Genomic DNA, 20,943 nt, shown 5'->3' on the forward strand with positions numbered 1-20,943 from the left:
ATCTTTAATAAAAAATGACCTTGCGCTGAGCACAAGCATGTGTTATGCATGTGCATGTTATGTATGGATACCAAATTGCGTGTAAATTACTGTTACGAAAGTCTGTTGATCAGTTCATCACTTTTGGCAAACCTTTGTTTTGCTGCTGTTAAAATAACCGTTCCTTCCATGCTTTTATTTTGAAGACGTGTTTTTAATGTTGCAGGCTTTTATTTTGTCACCATTCCAGCAGCACAGGAAGTGATTCTCTAAGAAGCGGTTTCTTGACATGACGAAGATGCTGCTGAAAAGTCCGAAAATTCAAATAAAGATTAAAGACAATGGTTCCAGCTGTTGCTGTCGAGCAAAGGATATGTCTAAACTTAGAAGCAGCTGGAATGGAGACAAGCTCTTACTGTGAAGGAACGAGTGAAGGACAGAAAGGTGGATTTGTGTTCAAAAAGGCTGACAGCTGAGCTTAACATGTCTGGCTAGGGTTTACTGCATTGCGTGACCTAAATATGTAGCAGACGGCAGGAATTGATGGGACTCAGAAACAGCCCACAGTTTAATCATTTGTTCCTTGTATGATTTCCAACTGGTAAATCACAGTCAATTTGTAGTAGGATGCAATCATGTGATCGTCAGCAGGTAACTGACACAGTGTTCACATGGCTGCTATATCTCCCAATGGGAAATCTTTCACAAAGCTGTAGATCCAGACTATAAGCCGCATCACTGCCAAAATCTAATCACTTGGTCCTTGTGTCATTTCTGACCTTCTCTGAAAATTTCAACCAAATCTGTTGCTCAGTTTTTCACTAATGTTTCACACAGACAGACAGACAGATTCACAGACAAACGTAACTCGCATAACTCCACCATTCCTTGGCGGAGTAAAAATACACGGGGGAGCTGTGTGCAGTACAAACCACATATACAGCATTTAAACATTGTAAAAAGCAGCAGTTTTCTAGAAGCTGATACTTGACTCTTCTCGACTTGAGGTTTTTTCCGTGTCAAAGATGAGCTGGTAGCGTGACGGTTTTACAGATTGAAGCCTCTATCAGTGAGCTGGCAGACCAACCAGAGCTGGATTACTGGGTTAGTGAGACTAATTTAGGTTTAACCTCAAGGTTAGTTTCTCAGCGTGCTGGCTGACTCCTACATAAACAGATTATCTTCTCAGTTTCTGCTAAAACCAGACACATCTCATAACCCTGAGACTCTTTGTGTCGTAGCATTTCTCTGAACAGACAAAAAAAATACGATTGTAATAACGATTTAATAGAGAAGTGGAAACTACCTTTTTTCCCCCCTGAACACAGAACTTTTCCCAAACCAGCCTCAGAGTGTATAAATCTGAGAACTCTGCTTTGGTGTTGTGATACATAAATGCTGTCTTGTTGCTCATAAATCAGATATTGGCCACAGAGGGACACTTAGTTATTTTCCTGCAAGCCAGCTTAAAGAAAATGATCAGACAGAGATGTAAAATGACCACAAAGAGGCACAAAAGGACCACAAAGAGACGCAAAATGACCACAAAGAGACGTAAAATGACCACTAAGAGGCGCAAAATGCCAACAAAGAGACGTAAAATGACCACAAAGAGACGCAAAAGGACCACAAAGAGACGCAAAATGACCACAAAGAGACGTAAAATGACCACAAAAAGACGCAAAATGACCACAAAGAGACGTAAAATGACCACAAAGAGACGCAAAATGACCACAAAGAGACGTAAAATGACCACAAAGAGACACAAAATGACCACAAAGAGAGACAAAATGACCACAAAGAGAGACAAACTGACCACAAAATAACACAAAGACACACAAAATGGCCATGAAGAGACACAAACAGAACATGAAGAGACATAAAAATGACAAAAAGGAGACACAAAATGACCCCAAAGAGATGCAAAATGACCATAAATAAGCACTAAATGACCACAAAAACATGCAAAATGACTACAAAGGGACAGAAAATGACCAAAAAATATGCAGAACAACATAAAAATATACAACATGAGAACAAAGAGATGCAAAATGAGCACAAAGAGACAGAAAACTACCAAAAAAAAGATATGCAAAACAACATAGAGACACAAAATGACCACAAAGTGATGCAAAATGATAAGATAGATGCAGAACGACAAAAAGGAGACACAAAATGAACATAAAGAGATGTAAAATGACCACAAACAGACATAAAAAGACCACAGACACAAAATTACCTTAAATCAACACAAAATGATCAGAAAGATATGCAAAATGACTACAGAGACACAAGATGACAAAAAGGACACACAAAAAAGACATAGACAAACATAAATAGACCATAAAGAAACACAAAATTACCACAGAGATACAGAAAATGACCACAAAGAGACACAAAATGACCCAAAAACTTGCACAAGTCAATAATCGTGATATTTTCTGAACCACATGTAGCTGCATGTCACAATAATCTCAAATATACAGGATAATAAATGTTATGTTCATCATTATTCTCATCTTCTGAAGGCAAAAGGTCCCTGAGGATCTGAGATGAAATGACCCCACAGCAATCATGAGAGAAAAGTCTGAAACAGTTTAAATTAATATATTTTTTGCAGCAGAACATGAATCATCTAATGGTGCTTCAGGTCCATCTTCTGACCATCAGGCTGGGAATCTGTGGATAGAGAGTTGCTTTAGTGTTTACATGATCTTCCTGTTCATCCGTCCAGGTGGATCTCAGACGAATGGGAGCATTGCACCAAGACCTGCGGCAGTCTGGGCTTCCAGATCCGGACCGTCCGCTGCGTCCAGTTCCTCCACGACGGCACCAACCGATCCGTCCACAGCAAATACTGCAGCGGCGAGAAGCCTGAGAGTCGGAGGCCCTGCAACAGAGTGTCGTGTCCTGCCCAGTGGAGGACGGGAGCCTGGTCGGAGGTATGATCCAGGTGGAGGAGGCGTTTATCAGACCAAACAGCTGAACATCCAATCAATTCTGCTCCTGTTTAGGCCAAGTGTGGATCATTTGGCCAAAGATCCGTCTGATTAAGTTTTTCATGCAGTCTTCTTTCAAATCAACCGTGTCGGCTTCCTGTCTACCAGCGATGGGTTTTTCTGCAGATTTATGTCTATACAGCAGCTCCTAAAGTGCAACGATGCAGCTGTGGCTTCAGACCTTGACAGGATTATGTGTGAAAATAAAACATGAGGCATCCATAATGTTTAATTTAGAACACTGTCGCATCTCATCTGAAAACACGCCAGACTTTCCATCAGTTTTCCCAAATGAGACCCAAAAATCCATCAAAAAATCCAATAAGTCAGACACCCGCTGAGCAGTGGGCTGCAGATAAGAGCTAATAAGATGTGATTCGTTGTGTCAGCAGTTAATTTCTGTGGGCTGGGTGCAGATTTTTGATAGTGCGGTTGGAAAATAGCTCTTTATATGCAACATATACTCTCTCTACAGTCATGTGAGTTCACTGGAGTTTCTGGTGATACAGATTCCATACATAAATAATACATAAATAATAGTTTTTTACTTCGGCTAGAGCAGGACTGTCAAAGTCATTTCAGTTCAGGTTCCACATTCAGTCCAATCTGATCTCCAGTGGGCCGTACCAGTAAAAACAGAGCATAATAACCGATAAATAACCACAACTCCAATTTTTTTCTTTGTTTTAGTGCAAAAAAGTTCACAGTCAGACAAAAAACAGACTAAAACACAACAAAATATTATAAAAACGAGACACAAAACGACAAAAGCAAGAAACAAAATGACAAGAAAATAGACTAACAACATAGTGATACAAAAAAATCCACAGTGACAAAAGTGATGCACAAAACAATAAATAAAGCAAAACACAAAATGACAAAAATAAGACAAAAAAATTCAAGCGAGACAAAAAGGAAACACAAAACGACAAAAACAAGAATCAAAAGGACAAAACCATGAGACAAACGACGAAAACAAGACAAAATATTACAAAAATGAGACACAAATGATAAAAGCGAGAAGCAAAACGAACCAAAAATAGACTAACAACACAAGTGTGACAAAAAAAACACAAAATGACAAAAATAACACAAAAAACAACAAATAAAGCAAAACACAAAATGAAAAAAATAAGACAAAAAACACAAGCGAGAAATAAAGGAAACACAAAACAACAAAAACGAGAAACAAACGACAAAAACATGAGACAAACAATTAAAAAAACGGCCAAAACATAACAAAATATTACAAAAATGAGACACAAAATGACAAAACAACGAGCAGTCTAGTATTTTACTTTATGATCAAAACAACTTGTCGTGATCAAGAAGTTATTTTAAATTTATAGTTTTACAAATTGCAGTTAATGTCTTCTCTGGAATTTTTACACTTTACAAAGTCGTCCCACAGTCAGATTGGACCCTCTGGAGGGCCGGTTGTGGCCCGCAGGCCACATGTTTGACACCCCTGCTCTAGAGCCTGGACTCTTGGATCATGTCTAGTTAATGTTTATTTCATATTTAATACACAGCCTGTCCAGAAAAAAGTCACCACCTGGATATAACTAAGAAAATAGATAAGAGCCTTCCATTTGATAATTACTGCAGTGATGAAGACGTTTCAGCTGCAACAACTTATTTGACTCTAGCTGATGCAGTGAGGAGCTTCTCATTCCTGAAACAACCATGTTGGAAGACATCCTGTGGTCATGGAAAGGATGTTAATCTGTCTCAGAAGGGTCAAATTATTTGCCTGCATCAAGCAAAGACAACAACTAAGAAGATTTCTGAAACGACTACAATCAGGATAAGAACCATCCAACACATCATTAGAACCTGAAAGATAGTGGAGAACCATCATCTTCCAGGAACAAACCCTTAGATGATTGTAGGAAACCAACAGTACAACTCATGGCTGTTTAATGGTGAAACTAAGAGCATTTCCACACCCACAATGTGAAGGAAACTCAAAGGATCAGGACTAAACAGCTGCAGCTCTTAGAAAACCACTGATCAGTGAGGATGATCAGATAAAAAGGCTTCAGTTTGCTGTGGAGCATAAAGATTGGACTCTGGATCAATGGAAGAAGGTCATGAGGTCTGATGAGTCCAGATTTACCCTGTTCTTAAGTGATGGGGGCATCAGGGTAAGAAGAGAGGCAGATGAAGTGATGCCCTCATCATGTCTAGTGCCTACCAGCCTGTGGGGGTTAGAGTTATGATCCGGGGTTGGTCAGGTTCACCAACATTATGTTCCCAAAGAATGAGGTCAGCTGATACCTGAAGATATTGAATGACCAGGTCTTTCCATCAGTGGAGGTTTTCTTCCCTGATGACATGGACATGTTCCAAGATGATGATGCCAGGATTCATGGGGTCACATTGAGAATGAGTGAATCAGGGAGCAGGAGATGGATTGTCCTCCACAGAGTCCAGACCTCAGCCCCACTGAGAACCTTTCATTTAAATACCTGAGCTGGACTTTCTGCTGTGTTACAACCAGTTCACTCTGAGTTTCCTCTGAGAACATTGAGGCTCCAGCTCTCAGTATTTCATCCTGGAGTAAACGCATTTCAGCCTAATTGTCTTCCTGACATTTACATTCAGCGGGAGATCTTAGTCTAAAAACAGCCGCCGAGGGTCGTATCCACAGAAAGATTAATGGTTTGTTTACTGCTGCAGCTGCATCCATTCACGGGTGGAAATTGTATGAGTTTTTCAAGATTTACACAGTGGGAACATCACTTTGATTCAAGGTTTTATACAGTGTTTTTTATTTATATAAATTGTTGAGCAATAACATCTGAAAGCAAAAGTTTTTACCTGATTTAAGTGACTTCTTTCTTTCTCTAAAACCTGCTGCCATTAGTTACTTTTATACATCCTTTCCTTTAATGTGATGCAGCTGAATGAGGCGGTTTAATGTCTGAATGTCTCATGAGGTCAGACGTAGTAACATTTTTGCATCATTTTCAGCACAACACAAGCATGAGTTGCATTGCAGTAGCAGATTGTCATGCACAAGCGATGTATTTGGGTTGTGTGAAGCAAAATGAGTAAACTTTTTCCAACATTTTAGTACCAATATTGGGCAAAAAAACAGTTTGCTGCCAAAAATCTGAAATAACTGCTCTCTTTCACTTTATTATCAACTGAAATGTACATAAACGGATGTTGCACTACTCCTTATTTTGTACAGCCCATTGCCTTTATTCATCTATTTTATGTGTTCATCTATTTTGTTCTTAGATTTACATTTTTTGGCATTCGTTGTGGATAGCAAAGGAAGAATTTCATAGTACAGGGAAACATGACAATTAACACTTTGAATCTTGAATCTATCTTGAATAAATATAAACTTTACTGCAATAAAGTCTGAACAGAGCAGATTATTTAGACTCACTAATAATAATTGTAACCTGGGTTTTGAAAATAATGTTAACAGGAGTTGATGTTTCGCGTGTTGCTTCCACCTGTTTAGAATTATTTCCTCTGAGTTTATTAACTACCAGCAGCAGGATCTTTGGCTTATTTAGCACATAGCAAATCTTGATCACTCACAACGGCAGTAGCTTTATTAGTTACTTGGAATCAGAAGTAATCCCCGACATGGAAGCAGGATAGATCAGAATTATCCAGCTGATTCTGTCACAGTATATCAGCTGCAGATACATCATTTTCTCCATAGCAACTGCCTTAACGGATGTTTTTATTTTACTGTTGATAAAATCATAGTTAGATTATCATCACACGTGGACAGAATTTTCCTTCAATTAGTTGTTTGACAGTTAAAAAGCTACCTATTATTAATAGAATAGAATAGAATAGAATAGAATAGCTTTTTTATCATCATACATGGGGGCTCTGGATGGTGCATTGATAACAAGCTAAATTAATAACACTAACTAATAAAATCAAATGAACATATAAAACAAGACTATATTAAGTATTACAACATGTGCAAAGGATGCAAAACACATGCAATAGAGTGTGGGAGGTAAATGAAATCGAATAAAATCCAACAAAATAGAATAAACATGGACAGATGAATGCATGTAAACAGTATTTTATGTCAGCATTGTATGTCACTTAGTGTAATGTCCAGTCTCTAGTTTATGACAAATATCACACACAAACTGTTGCTCTTTCCATCCGTGTGGTGGATAGAAAAACATAAAGATGACTTTACCAGACTGATAAATGTTATGTCTCATGTCTGAAAAGGGCTTTAGAAAGGTGTGAAATGGATGCAATCAGTGATATGAGTGATGTTTTTGCTTTCAGACAGTCTCTTTTTAAAGATACATCAGGTCCTCGACTTACATCAGAGTTCTGTTCTGACGTATTTTTGCTCTAAGTCGGAACTCCGGCGTTCCGTGCATCACGATATGGATTAGTTTGCCCTGTTCCCAGTGTTTTATTCTATCTAATTTCACTTTCATGGAGACGGCTTTCCTTTTCTTCCAAGCATCAGAAGAGTCTGACTTATGCTGGGAGCCATAATGAAGGACAAGAAGTTAGTGAATGTAGCACAACCCAAGGTGACGTACAACCAGAGAATGGAAACAAAGCCGTCTGATAGCGCCGTGCCGACGTATTTATCCGCTCTGATCGTTAACTAGTTCCACATAACCAGTTCTGGCGTAACGATCAAACGCTGTAGGTCGAGGACGTCATAAACCGAGGACCCCTTGTATAAATGTTTTGTTGTCATTTGTGCACGTAAGAGAAGAAACATCTGTTTAATGATGGAACAGTTTACATCCACCATGAGGTTTAGCTTTCATTATTAGGTGTTATGTTTATTTATCTAACACGTAGCTGGAAATCTCTACAATGTGGCAAAGAAACATTAATTTTCAGTCTATAAACCCAACCAAGTGTCCAGTTTTTAAGTGTTTTGCAGTCATTTATCATTCCTCATTTACAAGTAAAAGTAAAAAGAATTTATCAGTAGTTTGTGTCGAGTTTTGTCAGAGCTACTAAGCTATTTTTTGTCAATCTTCAGCTCATTTGGCGAATAATATATTTGTATTACCCCAAAATAATTCATTTGTTGTTTTTTTTATGTCATTATGGGTTACTATAGTTGGAATAGTAAATCTTATAGGTGTTTGCATCAGGTATCATAACTCTTAAATGTGTCTGCAGATACAACCACATTTAAAAGGTATAGATGAGATAAATGGCACTAAAGCAAACTGATTATTTTAAATGGAAACTAATTTTTGCTCAACATTGCCAGGATGATAGTGTGTATTCTGCAAAGATCTTGGACTTCAAATGACTGTCAGTATGTGTTTAAAGCTGCCAGATGGACTTTTTTTTTTCTTCATATTTCTCCGTTTAAAAAAAAAGCCAGAAAATTCCTCAGCTGGTGTGGATTATACAGTGGCTTTACAAATATATTAAAATCAACACAATAACAAGAATAATAATTGGTGTATCTGATCCAGTTTGCTCTTTTGTACCAACCCGATAAAGTGAAAAACAGAATAAAGCTGAGATCCCTCCTCTTCTTTTAAGTATTTTTTAAAATTTTATTTGTACATAGTGTGCCTTTTTCTATTTTTTTATATATAGCTGGGAGTCACCAATTGTAATTTCGCTGTGTGGAAACACAATGACAGTAAAGTTTGTTGATTTTTCTACAAACTCTACGGTTGAGTTCAGGAAATCAATACAGACAATAAAATCTCTGTGAAGTAAGTCTTGAACAAAGTAAAAACAAAGTGTTCCCACTGAAACACGCAACAAAGCAATTTCCAGTTATCCAGGAGACAAAATGTTTTGACAACGAGTGACCAACTTTAGTCCCTGCAGATTTTTCCTCTGTGAGAAAGATCTTCAGTGTGAGAAGGCGATGGAGGGAAAAAAACGGTGCAGTGGGACTCTTTGTTTCTGAGTGGAGGCTGAAATTGAAGCCAGCTTGTTATGGCGACCAGCCACCGTGATGTTTACTGTGTGACCCGACTCCACTTATTGCTGCTCTGCCCTCCAAAACCCTGCTCTGATTTGCTGTTTGACCTCCTTCACAGTGTTCGGTGACGTGTGGCGAGGGGATGGAACGACGTCTGGTCACTTGCCGAATTGGAGATCAGTGTAACGGTGAAAAACCTGAGAATGTGAGAATGTGCAGACCTGGACCCTGCCATGGTAAGAACGACCTCTGTTCATAACTGAACGTTAATGAATGAATGTACAGTCCTGGTCACCCCTACTGGCACCCTTTCATTGTTTGCATAACCTGTATAATATATTCAGAAATAAATGGAAATGTACCAGGTACCAAGTAACTGACTTTATGTTGAGGTAGTAATGTTATGCTATAAAAACTTGCTGTAGCTCCAGCTAGCTATTTACTTGAATTTATGTTAAGTTAATAATATTATACTATCAGTTGGTATAAATATATAAAAGTTATAGCTTTTGTCCTAAGCCCTTACATTGTAAATTAATTGGCAATAATCAAACTATTTAAAAAGAGAAATCCTAAATAATTTCTGTCAGTGTTAGCTAGCATTAAGCATTAGCTTCTGTGAAAATAGTTAACCCTGTGCATAAGTAACAAGTTTGTGTTGACAAAAGTGACTTTAAGGGTCATTAATTCTGGCAGGTCCTCTGTACAAAACACATAATTCATCATTTGTCATTACTTTTCAGAAACAGCTAAAACAAGCCATTTTTTTTTTTACAGGTTTCACATCCTTGATAACAAACCATGAGTTTCCTGAAGGTTGCCTGTAGCTTTTGCTTTCCATTCATATTCATGTGGCATGAAAATCAGTCACCAGACTGTTTGAATTTTGTTGAGAAACATGGAGGTATGAGATCCCAGAATCAGCCACAAGGGGGAGACTCTGGAAGAATAACAGCTAAATAAGGGAACACTGTGATATTATAACCTGTGATTTATAACTGATTCATGCTATAACCTAATAAATGTGTTAAAGCTAACTCAAATACCTGATTCTGGGATCTCATACCTCCATGTTTCTCAACACCCCCTACTATGAGATCACAGTCAGCCCTTATAAATGACTGATTCTGGGATCCCATATCTCCATGCTTCTCAACAATTTGCATCGTGTAATTCATTACACTGAACATCAGGTCTGGATTAATTACTTTGGAAGTCCCGTTATTGATGGGTGGTAAAGACTGAATCATCGACACTGACCTCACAGCAACAGTAAAACGTCAACAAAAACATAGCAGAGACATTGCTGGATCACACAACTCCAGCTGAACAAGAACCTGCCAATTAATTTGACCTCCAGAAAAGAAAGGAGAAACGATGTAGGCTTGGATGAAGAAACATACATTTAAACTGTACATTAAAGCAGGGTTTGTGGTCAGGCTGCAGAAAAGGCTGAAGTCATATCTACTCTTGGACTGGTCATAAGGAAACCAAAACTATCTGTAGATGAACTAAGTGGGCCACAGTCACTGAGTGAACTCTACCTGCTATCTTTATTAGCCTAAATGAATTAGAAAAAAACATAAAATGTTTGTATTTGCAGCATATTAAATCATTTGCACCAGATTGCTTTATACTGAAATAATTAAACCGACTCAGAAGAAATCAGCTGCAGAGATTCATTTGATTTCTGAAAATAAAACTATATCAACCGGTAATCCAACACAGGAACTACTGAGGAATATAACACCAACTAGTTTGCTGCCGTTATTAATGGATCTGTCATGTTTGTTGTTTAGCAAAGTTTACACTGGACTTTTTGGCAATCCGAACTAGCAAAACACAGCCAAGCCAATGACATCTAGTTTGGAACCAACTCAGACTAAACAGTCACTAAATATTAAATAAGGTAGACCCAGCAGTCTCCCTTTGGATGGGGCCTGTTGTTGAAATTGTGAAAATGCAGTAGTGTGTTCCTCCCGCCTTCAAGAATAATGTATTAATTCTGGAAGGTAGTAGATGTAGCACCTACTCCTACACTAACACCTAATGGTCTGTTTGCTAGGATGTGAGCATATCGACCAACCAACCAGTCAACCTGAAGACTTCTGCACTAGTTTCTGAAATAAAGGGCACTATGCCTTATAATCCATGACCTTGGTGATAAATAGAGTAGAACAGGCAAAGCTTCCATTCACGGTGGTCCTTTTCAGCAAGGTTGCATAAGTCCAGAAAGAGGCAATAACAACACTCTTCTTACAAATGGAAGGTTGAGCTCTAAGACGTACTAATGCTTAGTTCGATGCACTCGGAGGTTTTGCTGCTACAGCCTTAGTCAGCATTGTATGGCTGGTATCTTGTAGAGTTACCAAACCTACAAAAGATAAAACCATCTAACTGACATTTCTGCTTCTGCTTTACCGTCAGATAGAGAGTATATCATCATACCTCAATTGGAGCTTGTTTTTTTTTTTTTGCTAGATGTGATGTTATGACACTCACTCTGTTAGATTTCTCAATGACGATGTCCTTAAAAGTATCTAATTTGACACAATATTGGTTGGTGACGGTAAATGAAATGTTCCAGTTTCCTACAGTTTGCACTTGGTGACCTCAGTGGTTGCTGATATTGTTTTAACAGCCTGCACACTGCTTTTACAGTCTTCTAGAGCTGATTTTATTAAGAGCATCTTCCTGTATGTCGGTCTTCAGTGTCGATGTATGCTCTTTCCAAGAGGCACAAATGGCAAGTCGATATTTACAGCCGAGACACGAGATTAAATGAAAATGCAGATGACACGAGTGTTCTTAAGTGAAAGTATAAAAGCACATACAGTATGTCCTGTACAGTATTGATCTACAGCCGACTTATTACTCAAAGGTCAGCGTTATAACATTTAATCTAGGTATCTGTAATTGTTAGGTGACATACAGTACACTTAACAATGGTCCCGTCTGCCATCACATGCATCAGTGTGAACTCTGAACTCGTCATTATACCACAAATGTCACATCTCTTGTGACTAGATTGAATTAAGTTGAAAACAGTCTTTCTTTGTGCTCACTGGATCGACAAACCTAAACTCCCAATCACAGCCAAAGAGAATCACAGTGGGGATTATAAACTTTCTTTGTGAACCAGGTTTTCTCCATCAGCTCCCATAAAAGTCGGTATTTAACGCTTTATTTTACTTTTCTTGTTCTGCAAAACATGCACTGCTGTTGTTAAAATGGAGCACTATAAAGAATACAGACATTTATTACGCTAAAAACACTGTTACAGCAAATGATGCACCAGAGGAACGCTGTAAGACGTTAGACAGCCGTTTCAGTTAATATATTTGTTTTATCACAGTGAACTCTCATTGCAGCCGCTTAATTCTAACATGACAGTTGCACATTACAGCTCTGAAGCTTCAAACTTTATTTGTTTAAACATGATACCAAAAAAGTTTTTGTTTTTCAGCTGAATAAAAGTGAAATTAGCATTACTGATTGAATATTCTGTGATAAATCCCAACTGACTAATCCACTTTCTAATCTGTTCTATTAACTACAGCACCAGCAGTGTGAAACTGACTGAGCAGCAAAACAAGACCAAGTGTAAAACACATTTATGCATTTTCTGCATCACCAATCGAGTCCATATAGGTTCCCAGGGCAACTTTGGGAAGCCCCGATCCAAAGTAAAGCGTCTCGCCCCTCAGTGTTTTCTCCTTTAATTGCTTTTTCAACATTAAATCATGGTCTGTTTAATTTGGCTTTTTGGACCAGAATTTTCAGAAAAGATTCTTTCATGTCACAGAAAAAAGAGATTTCTACAATGTAATGTTATTTAATTAAAAATCTAAAAGTGTTCACCCCCTTCAAGTCAGTATTTAGTAGAGGCACTATGGTGACAACAGGCCTCAGTCAGCCTGAACATCTGGACAATTTCACCACATTCCTCTATACAGAACTGCTCAAGCTCTGTCAGGTTACACAGGCATCATGAATGAACAGCTCTTTTCAAGTCAGCCACAAATTCTCAGTTGGATTGAGGTCTGTGCTCTGACTTGACCATTCCACAACATTCACCTTGTTGTCTGAAAGCTATTTCTGTGTAGCTTTGGCTGTTAGCTTCGGATCATTGAGAGCAAATCTTCTCTCAAGTCACAGTTCTCTTCCAGACTGCATTAGATTGTCCTCAAGAATTTCCCTATAGTTTTACCCTCTACCTTTAAAAATCTTCCAGGTCTTGCTGCTGAGAAGCACATGATGCTGCCACTTCCGTGCTTCACATCGTGATGCCGCCACCACCGTGCTTTTCGGGGTGGGGGTGGGGGGGTTATGATGATGTGCAGTGTGTGGTGTCCTTCTAGTCTGATGAACGAAAAGCTCAATTATGGCCTCATCAGACCAAAGACCTTACCAATGTGCTGCAGCACGTTTACACCATTAAAAACCAGAAGAGAGGAGAGGCTGGAGGACTGAATGTCATCCAGCTGACTGCACATCTACATGCCAATTATTTAGGTAGAAGCAAAGCCACTTTGTAAAAAGAAGCAATTTATTGTGTGTTCCTGTTGGATCATGCTGTGTCACGGCCAATTAAACCTAACAAAGAGAAAGCGGAAAGTACAAACTCAACACTAGTCCCAGTTTGTGCTTGTTATGGATTAGAACATTTGCATCTCAGACGTCTCTAACAAATTGGATGAACAAAATGTTCCATCAATGATTTTCTTCGACTACCACATCTTCTTAGATTAGGAACAGAACTGCAACCTATTAAAGATGTATTTTACTGTGCGACAGACCGTTTTCTTTATCCAGTTGATTAGAAAAGGTATTGCAGATGCTGGAAGGACTTTCAGAACTTCAGATGAGTTTTTTAAGTCACGTAATGAGACATATCAGAGTTTTTCAGCGAGTTGTTTGAAAAAAGCTCAAACATCAGCAGGTATTTATCTTTCAGAAAAACAGGAGCATACTGCTGGGACTGCAATGTAAAACTAATGCATGAAAATATGAGAAGGGAGGAACTGGAGCTCATATAAAATTTGTGTGAAGAGTGAAAAAACATAGCTGTACAGTGGTTTGGTGGTTAGCACTGTCGCCTTGCAGCTAGAAGATCCCCGGTTCGCGTCCCGGCCTTCCCAGGATCTTTCTGCATTTAGTTTGCTGGTTCTCCCAGTGCATGGTGGGTTTTCTCCGGGTACTCCGGCTTCCTCCCACAGTCCAAAAATATGCTGAGGTTAATTGATCATTCTAAATTGTCTGTAGGTGTGAATGTGAGAGTGATTGTTTGTCTCTGTGTAGCCTTAAGTCAGCTGGAATAGACTCCAGCCTCCCTGCGACCATAATGAGGATGGATGGATGGATGGATGGATGGATGGATGGATGGATGGATGGAGTGAAAAAAAATGGGTGGCAGCGCTTTTCTGCAGAACAAAATGAGCATCGTTCTGCTGAAAGTTTGGGGTCGCTTAGAAATGTCCTTATTTCGGAAAGAAAAGCATTATTTTTTAAAATGAAGATAACATTAAATGAATGCTAAATCCAGTGTAGACATTGTTCATGTGGTAAATGACTATTGTAGCTGGAAACAGCTGATTTTTAATGGAATATCTCCATAGAGGTACAGAGGAACATTTCCAGCAACCATCACTCCTGTGTTCTAATGCTACATTGTGTTAGCTAATGGTGTTGAAAGGCTCATTGATGATTAGAAAACCCTTGTGCAGTTATGTTAGCACATGGATGAAAGTGGGAGTTTTCATGGAAAACATGGAATTGTCTGGGTGACCCCAAACTGTTGAACAGCAGTGTATAGAAACACTCTTTGTTGCTGTGAGTCTCGTTGATTAAAATAAATGTCTCTGTAATGTGTCTCACTGTGTGTTCTCTGACTTTCAGATGAGCCCTGTAACGGAGACAAGTCCATCTTCTGCCAGATGGAGGTCTTAACGAGGTACTGCTCTATTCCAGGCTACAACAAACTGTGCTGCGACTCCTGCAGTAAACGCACTGGAGTTCTGTCTTTGTTCTCCGAGGCGGCTGAGACTGAGGAACATGTTCGTTTCGGATCTGCCTCCCAGCTCCTGGAGACGCTGACAGCCTCTGTAGCCGCCAACAGCACTCGAGCTGGTAAACAAAGCTTGGGCAAAGGATCCAACACATCAGACAGCGCCGCAAAACAAACCAGCACCACCGCTCCGGGTAAAAAAGCCCCGTCGAAGATCACCACAGCACCGAGGCGGGTACCAAGACATGTGGATCTCACTGGAAGGAAGCTCTCCACCGTGGCAGACCTGACTGAGGATCAGACGTCGAACAGCTCCATGGAAAGCCGGCGGCCCACAGCGTATTCAGAAGTGGAGAGATGAAAGTGACGCCTGTCCCTTCAGGACTCGTAATGTACAGTAGAAAATCCAGCTTCATCCTGAGTCTTCTCACACCAAAAACACCACAGAGAGACAAAGAAAAGTGCTGGTTCACTTTGTTTTTAAGAATTTCCCCCAATAAGGACTTTAAATCTCACTTTGAAATCTCACAGTGAGCTCTGGGCTGAAAACTGCTCTCACACATTATGTTTAGATGGAAAATGATTCAGTAATTTCAAGGTAAAAGGGGCACATGATCCAAAGGGAATTTTCATCCGTGTCTAATGAAAAACTAAATGAAGTTCAGAGTGAATAATTTCAGGGATGCAAAAACAGCCAAAGGACAGTTTAATAATGAAAGGACGCCTCTGATTGCTACACCGACTCCAAACCAATCACAAAGAAGCGGTCGCTTAATTCCAGCCACGCTCTTGATTTCTTGAACCAACGAGTGTTGAAGCTTTCCTTGAAGAAGTCGCCCACACTGTCACCCCGAGGTGGCAAGGAGGCGTCTGCATTTCCCCTCCATCGGTCCATTTCTCCCGTCTTTAATGAATCGGGCACCTGTTGTCTCCGGCAGACGGCGAGAGAGGAAATGTCAACGGCTGCAGTCATAACACCTAATTCAATTTGTGAAAATTTATGCAGACCCACCTGAGTGGAACTCGCACAGCACAGAAATAGATCCAGGAATCTGCTGCACATAATCAGCACAAGTCTCACAGTTTAGATTCTACTAATGTTGCACACTCCTGTTTCATGTGGCCGTTAATCAAACACCTCGATGTGATAATCTTTGAGCTGGTAGTTATAGTCATGGATAACTGGTTTAAAAGTTCAGATCATCTGATACAGCTGAAAATCCCCTTTACTTGAATGTTACAAACTGCCATTCTTCATGCCAAAAATCTTTGTATGAAGCTTGACTTACAGACGGTTCATTTGTGAAGTCGCTGCATATGCAAACTCAAACGTACTTTAAGCTAACAGAAAGTGACCAGAGTCATGTCGGTGAAAATCATTAGGAAGATGGTTTTGGTTGTATAGATTTTTTTTTTATGTCCAGCTTTTGCCGTTGAAGTGGCACTCTGCAGTTTCTATGGAGATGGGTATTTATAAAGCTTCCTGTAAATACTGTACATGAAAACATCAGTATTATTTTGAGGAACCGAAAATACTTTCAGACACCATTTTTATAACCAATTTGACCAATACAGGTTGATTCAAGTGTTTACCTGCTCAGTGGCAGTGTTGGTGACTTCACTATAAACGGATATAAAGGGGGATGGTTTCACGCTGGTGCAAAGTTCTCTCTGGAAATTTCTCTTGACTACAGTGTATTTTGAAGGAATTTTTGGGAAATACATTCATTTGCTTTCTTGTTGAGCGTTAAATGGGAGGATTGATACCACTCTCCTGTCTGTATGCTAAATATGAAGCCACCATAGACTTTATAAAGACAAGCCCTCCAAGACTTCAGCCACCAGTCTCTTAAACAGTGTTTTTAAAGCTCAGCATGGTGGCTCTGGCCGTTTTCCATCAATCAATCAGACTATATTTGTACCGCATTTTTCATAGAAAGGAAATGTAACACAAAGTGCTTTATAAAACAGACAGAACAAAAAAAGCAATAAGAACAGAAAAATTGACATCCTTCCACCAAACCACAAAAACATCATGTCAATAATGAAGGACTCAGTTAAAAAGGCAATGAGAAAGCAGCAATAAATGAAACACCAGACACAAAATTATGCAAAATTCATTAAAGCAAACAAGAAAATAACAAAAAGCAAAGTGATAAAAGATGCATAAAATAGACTAAAAGGCAAGGAAGAATCCATAACAGCAAAATGGAGCATTCATTTAAAATTATTCTATAAAAATAGATAAAACAGACAAAATCTATAAATATATGATTAAATAAAATCTGTTTTATGAATAGCAATACATTTCAAAAATAATGGTATATATAATCAATTAAAAGCCAGGTTAAACTTGCAGAAACTGGCCACAACCTTAATTATGCACAACTTTAAGCCTTAATACAAATTAAATGGATGAATTCTATAAAAAAATTGCTTCCTGTACATTTGTCATGAACAGAAAATTAGCCAAAGACACCAAAATCAGTTTTTGCACCAGACTGTAAACATGTTTATTTGTACTGTAAAGTTCTTCATTTTAACTTGGAGGTCTATGGGGATTGGCTCACTCTTGGAGGCAGCCTCACATGGCCATTTGAGGAGCTGCAGTTTTTAACACTTGGCATTCGTGGGATTTTTCAATCCCAGAAGTTGTAAGCAACAGTCAGGAAACTGTTAGCTGAGCTTTCTATGGGAGATAACAAACCTGGCTGTGTCTCAAGATAAAATCACCCTAGTAGCACCTTTAAATAATGCAAAACTTTAAGCCTTAATACAGTTTAAACAGGTGAATTCTATAAAAATTCACCTCCTGTGCAGTTGTTATGAACAGAAAAATTAGCCAGAGACCAAAGCTAGTTTTTGTACCAGACTGTAAACATGTTTATTTGTACTGTAAAGTTCTGCATCTTAACATGGAGGTCTATGAGGGTTTTCTCACATTTGGACGCAGCCTCAAGTGGCCATTTAAAGAACTGCAATTTCTTGCTTCATTTTTTAACTCCGGAGGTTAGAAGCAACAGTCAGGAAAAAGTTAAGTTGGACTCTGAAGGAAATAAGTAGCCTGAGTCCCTCTGAAGATAAAATCTAACTACTAACAACTCTAGATTATGCATAATTTTATCAATCAAGAATCAACATTATTACATGTTTATTTCTACTGTAAAGTTCTGTATTTTAACACTGACGTCTTTGGGGATGAACTCACTTCTGAAGGCATCCCCAAGTTGCCATTTGAGGAACTGCAGCTAAAGCTAAAGCTAAAATCTGCCTACCAGCACCTCCACAACTCAGTGCTTATTATGCAACATCTCATTTTTCCATCTGGGTTTTCATCAAGGCCAAAGTCTGAAAATAGTTTTTTACCTTTACAGTCAGGTTTGATGCTTAGATCTCCTTCATATTTAGCATAAAAACATTCAAGTCTCTGCAAGAAAGTAAATCATTTCACAAAGCTTTTGTTTTCCTAAATCAGAAGTTTGTATGGTGCTACCCAGTGACCTTTCTGACACTTTGTTTTGCCCTCCTAGTGAAAGTGTTTGCTCAGAAAGCTTGAAGTTGTTTGGTCAAAGAAGGGAACTAAGTCAGGAACAAACTTTTCAAGTGTTCTCAGTACTGTGTGTCTTAAACAGTAGAACATTGTTCAACTGGAAAAACCTAGAAAAAAAAGTGTTTTTACTTTGAGAATCTACAAAGACGCCACAGTCTTACAGTCATCTCAGTCAAGGTAATCCTAAGAACTTCATTACAAAGAACTGGACTTCTTTCTTTTGGTTCTTGAAGATGTTTCACCTTTATCTTCTTAAGTTCTTCAAGACTGAAACAACTTCAAGAACCAAAGACAACATGTCCAGCTGCTTTTCACTGAAGCTCTAAGGATATGACCATTGAAAAGTATCTTCACCTCATATTGAAACTCTACCTAGTGTTGGATTTTCAAATTCTTTTCAATAGTAACATTAAAGAGTTGACTGATATGATTTATTCAGAGCCAATACCGAGGTAACAAGGAGTCCAATAACCAATATCTGGAACCAATAGCTGCTAAATCTTCCTGTCAAAATGTAGAATAACACAAACTCCACCACAAAATATCCTAAAAATGTCTTAGTTTATGCATGTTTTACATGTGTTTGACTAAAAGAGAGCTTTCCACCATTAATTCTTCACTGTTTTATAGGCTGTTAGTGGTGATTTGTAACTAATCAGGTGGTGCTACAGATGGACTGGAATGAATTTATTCTATTGGGAATTGGTTAAAAAGAAGTAACAAGACCAATAATGCTGAATACTAGATCTGAAAAACATCCATTCTGATAATCATTCAATTCCTAGTGATGTATACTTTTGGATTAAAGTGTTTTTTGACCACTAGGAAGCAGACAGACTCTAAAACAAACTCTCCAGCTCTGATATTTTCATTGAATTGTAAAAAGCAAGCAGCTGACCTGTTGGAAAGCTTATTTTCACATTCATTGCATGAATCGCATTAGTGTCCATGAGACGAATGTCGGTCAAATATGCACTCCAAGAACATCCACTTGTTTATTTCAGCTCTCTGTCAGTTTGTTAAGTTTCTCTCGGAGCCATGACAACGTGCTAAAAGCTGATGCAGAGCTGTGGAGTCAGGTGTCGATTCTCAAAGGATTCATCACAACACTGGACCATTTTCACATCACTCAGTCGAGTTTAAGGTCAGAAAATTTGCTTAACGGTGCTTTGAGATCATCTGAACAAGGTTCTACTGGACATTTTGTGTTTGCATCGTTGACACAATAAGATGGTCTTTCAACGCATTTTTACTGTTTGTGTTTTTTCTCCAAAGTATTTTCTAAATGGCTATTTTTAGTGAGAGAAAGCTATTTATTTTTTAGAAAAAGAATAAGGATTTCCTCACAACCACCATGCATCTGACTGCAATAGCAAAGACATAATTTTTGTGTTCTCAGCAAAATAAATAAATCGCAACTACTCACACTCATTCCTGTGTGCCAATGTATAGAACATGTATATAGCATTGAGTACAGAAGTATTTATTGAGAGTTAAAGGGTTCTGCTTTGTTTTTACAGTTTGTGCAGCCCATGAAGCTGCGACGGATAAACCATGATTTCATCCTCACTTTTTTTCCAATTTTAAATGGATTTCTGCTTTTGATAGACTAGAAGAGACATTGTTTTTTGCAAACAATTAGATGTAAATATACATGCTCAGATTTTGAGATGTTTTACTTGTTGTCAGAAGGCTGTTTTTTCACAGCTGTTTTGTAGTGAGTTGTTAACAGAGTTCGCAGCAGCATGTACTGACCAGACAAGTGCTTTATTTTAACCAATAAAACATAAATAGTGTAGAACCAGTAGACCAGTAAAGTTGTTTTTTTGTAGTTTGTCAGTATTTTCTTGCCATTTTACATTTTTCTCCCCAGTTCTTTTCACGTCCTTCACTTGCTGTCTATAAACCGTTGCTGCTGATGTTGTAGAGAGCTTGTAATGATAACTAGCTAGCTGTAGATTGACAATCCCTGAGCCTCAGACAGATATTATTACTGCATAGGATCCTCCATGTACTGTATCGATGCCCCCGTGCTGTCCATGCATTGAAGTGTTGTCGGTCCCTCTCTGCTCTATTTGCTTTTCTATGTATTTGTGTAGATTGAAGTGTACACTACTGATGCTGTTTGTTGTAATGGGGAGCACATAACAATAAAAGATAAAAATAACTGCTCTATTTCCTGCCCTTCAGGCTTCCTCCTCCATCACTCAGACATCTGTTTATGATAATCAAATATAATAGGCCCGAATTCACGCATTTCTCTCTTCACTTTGCATAATATTAGGTGGTGCTTATATTTAGACCTTCAGTTCAGATGAACAAAATAATAATTTAGTGTTTAATAATGCAGCAATATGAATGCAAGCAACCCCCAAAATCACAAAATGGTCTAAAGGTTCTTCTTTTGTGTATATGTGGCACACTATTATTTCTTCTATTAAAACAAATTAAACAACTTCCTCATCATCATATTTAAATTTACCATAGA

General features: G+C 38.5%; 1 protein-coding gene across 3 annotated transcripts in view; it reads left to right on the forward strand.

The window, feature by feature from the left end:
• adamts3 (ADAM metallopeptidase with thrombospondin type 1 motif, 3) overlaps positions 1 to 20,630 on the forward strand; it is a 264,743-nt gene extending 244,113 nt beyond the window's left edge. For all 3 annotated transcript variants that reach the window (XM_055011322.1, XM_055011323.1, XM_055011324.1), the window contains 3 exons: positions 2,714 to 2,921; positions 9,017 to 9,134; positions 14,797 to 20,630. In XM_055011322.1, coding sequence (XP_054867297.1) covers positions 2,714 to 2,921; positions 9,017 to 9,134; positions 14,797 to 15,266 — 796 coding nt within the window. In that variant the 3' untranslated portion in view covers positions 15,267 to 20,630. The remainder of the gene's footprint in view (positions 1 to 2,713; positions 2,922 to 9,016; positions 9,135 to 14,796) is intronic.
• Positions 20,631 to 20,943: the final 313 nt, after the last annotated feature.

This window comes from Amphiprion ocellaris, chromosome 6 (genome assembly GCF_022539595.1).
Source record: "Amphiprion ocellaris isolate individual 3 ecotype Okinawa chromosome 6, ASM2253959v1, whole genome shotgun sequence".
In the NCBI taxonomy this organism is placed as follows: Eukaryota; Metazoa; Chordata; class Actinopteri; family Pomacentridae; genus Amphiprion; species Amphiprion ocellaris.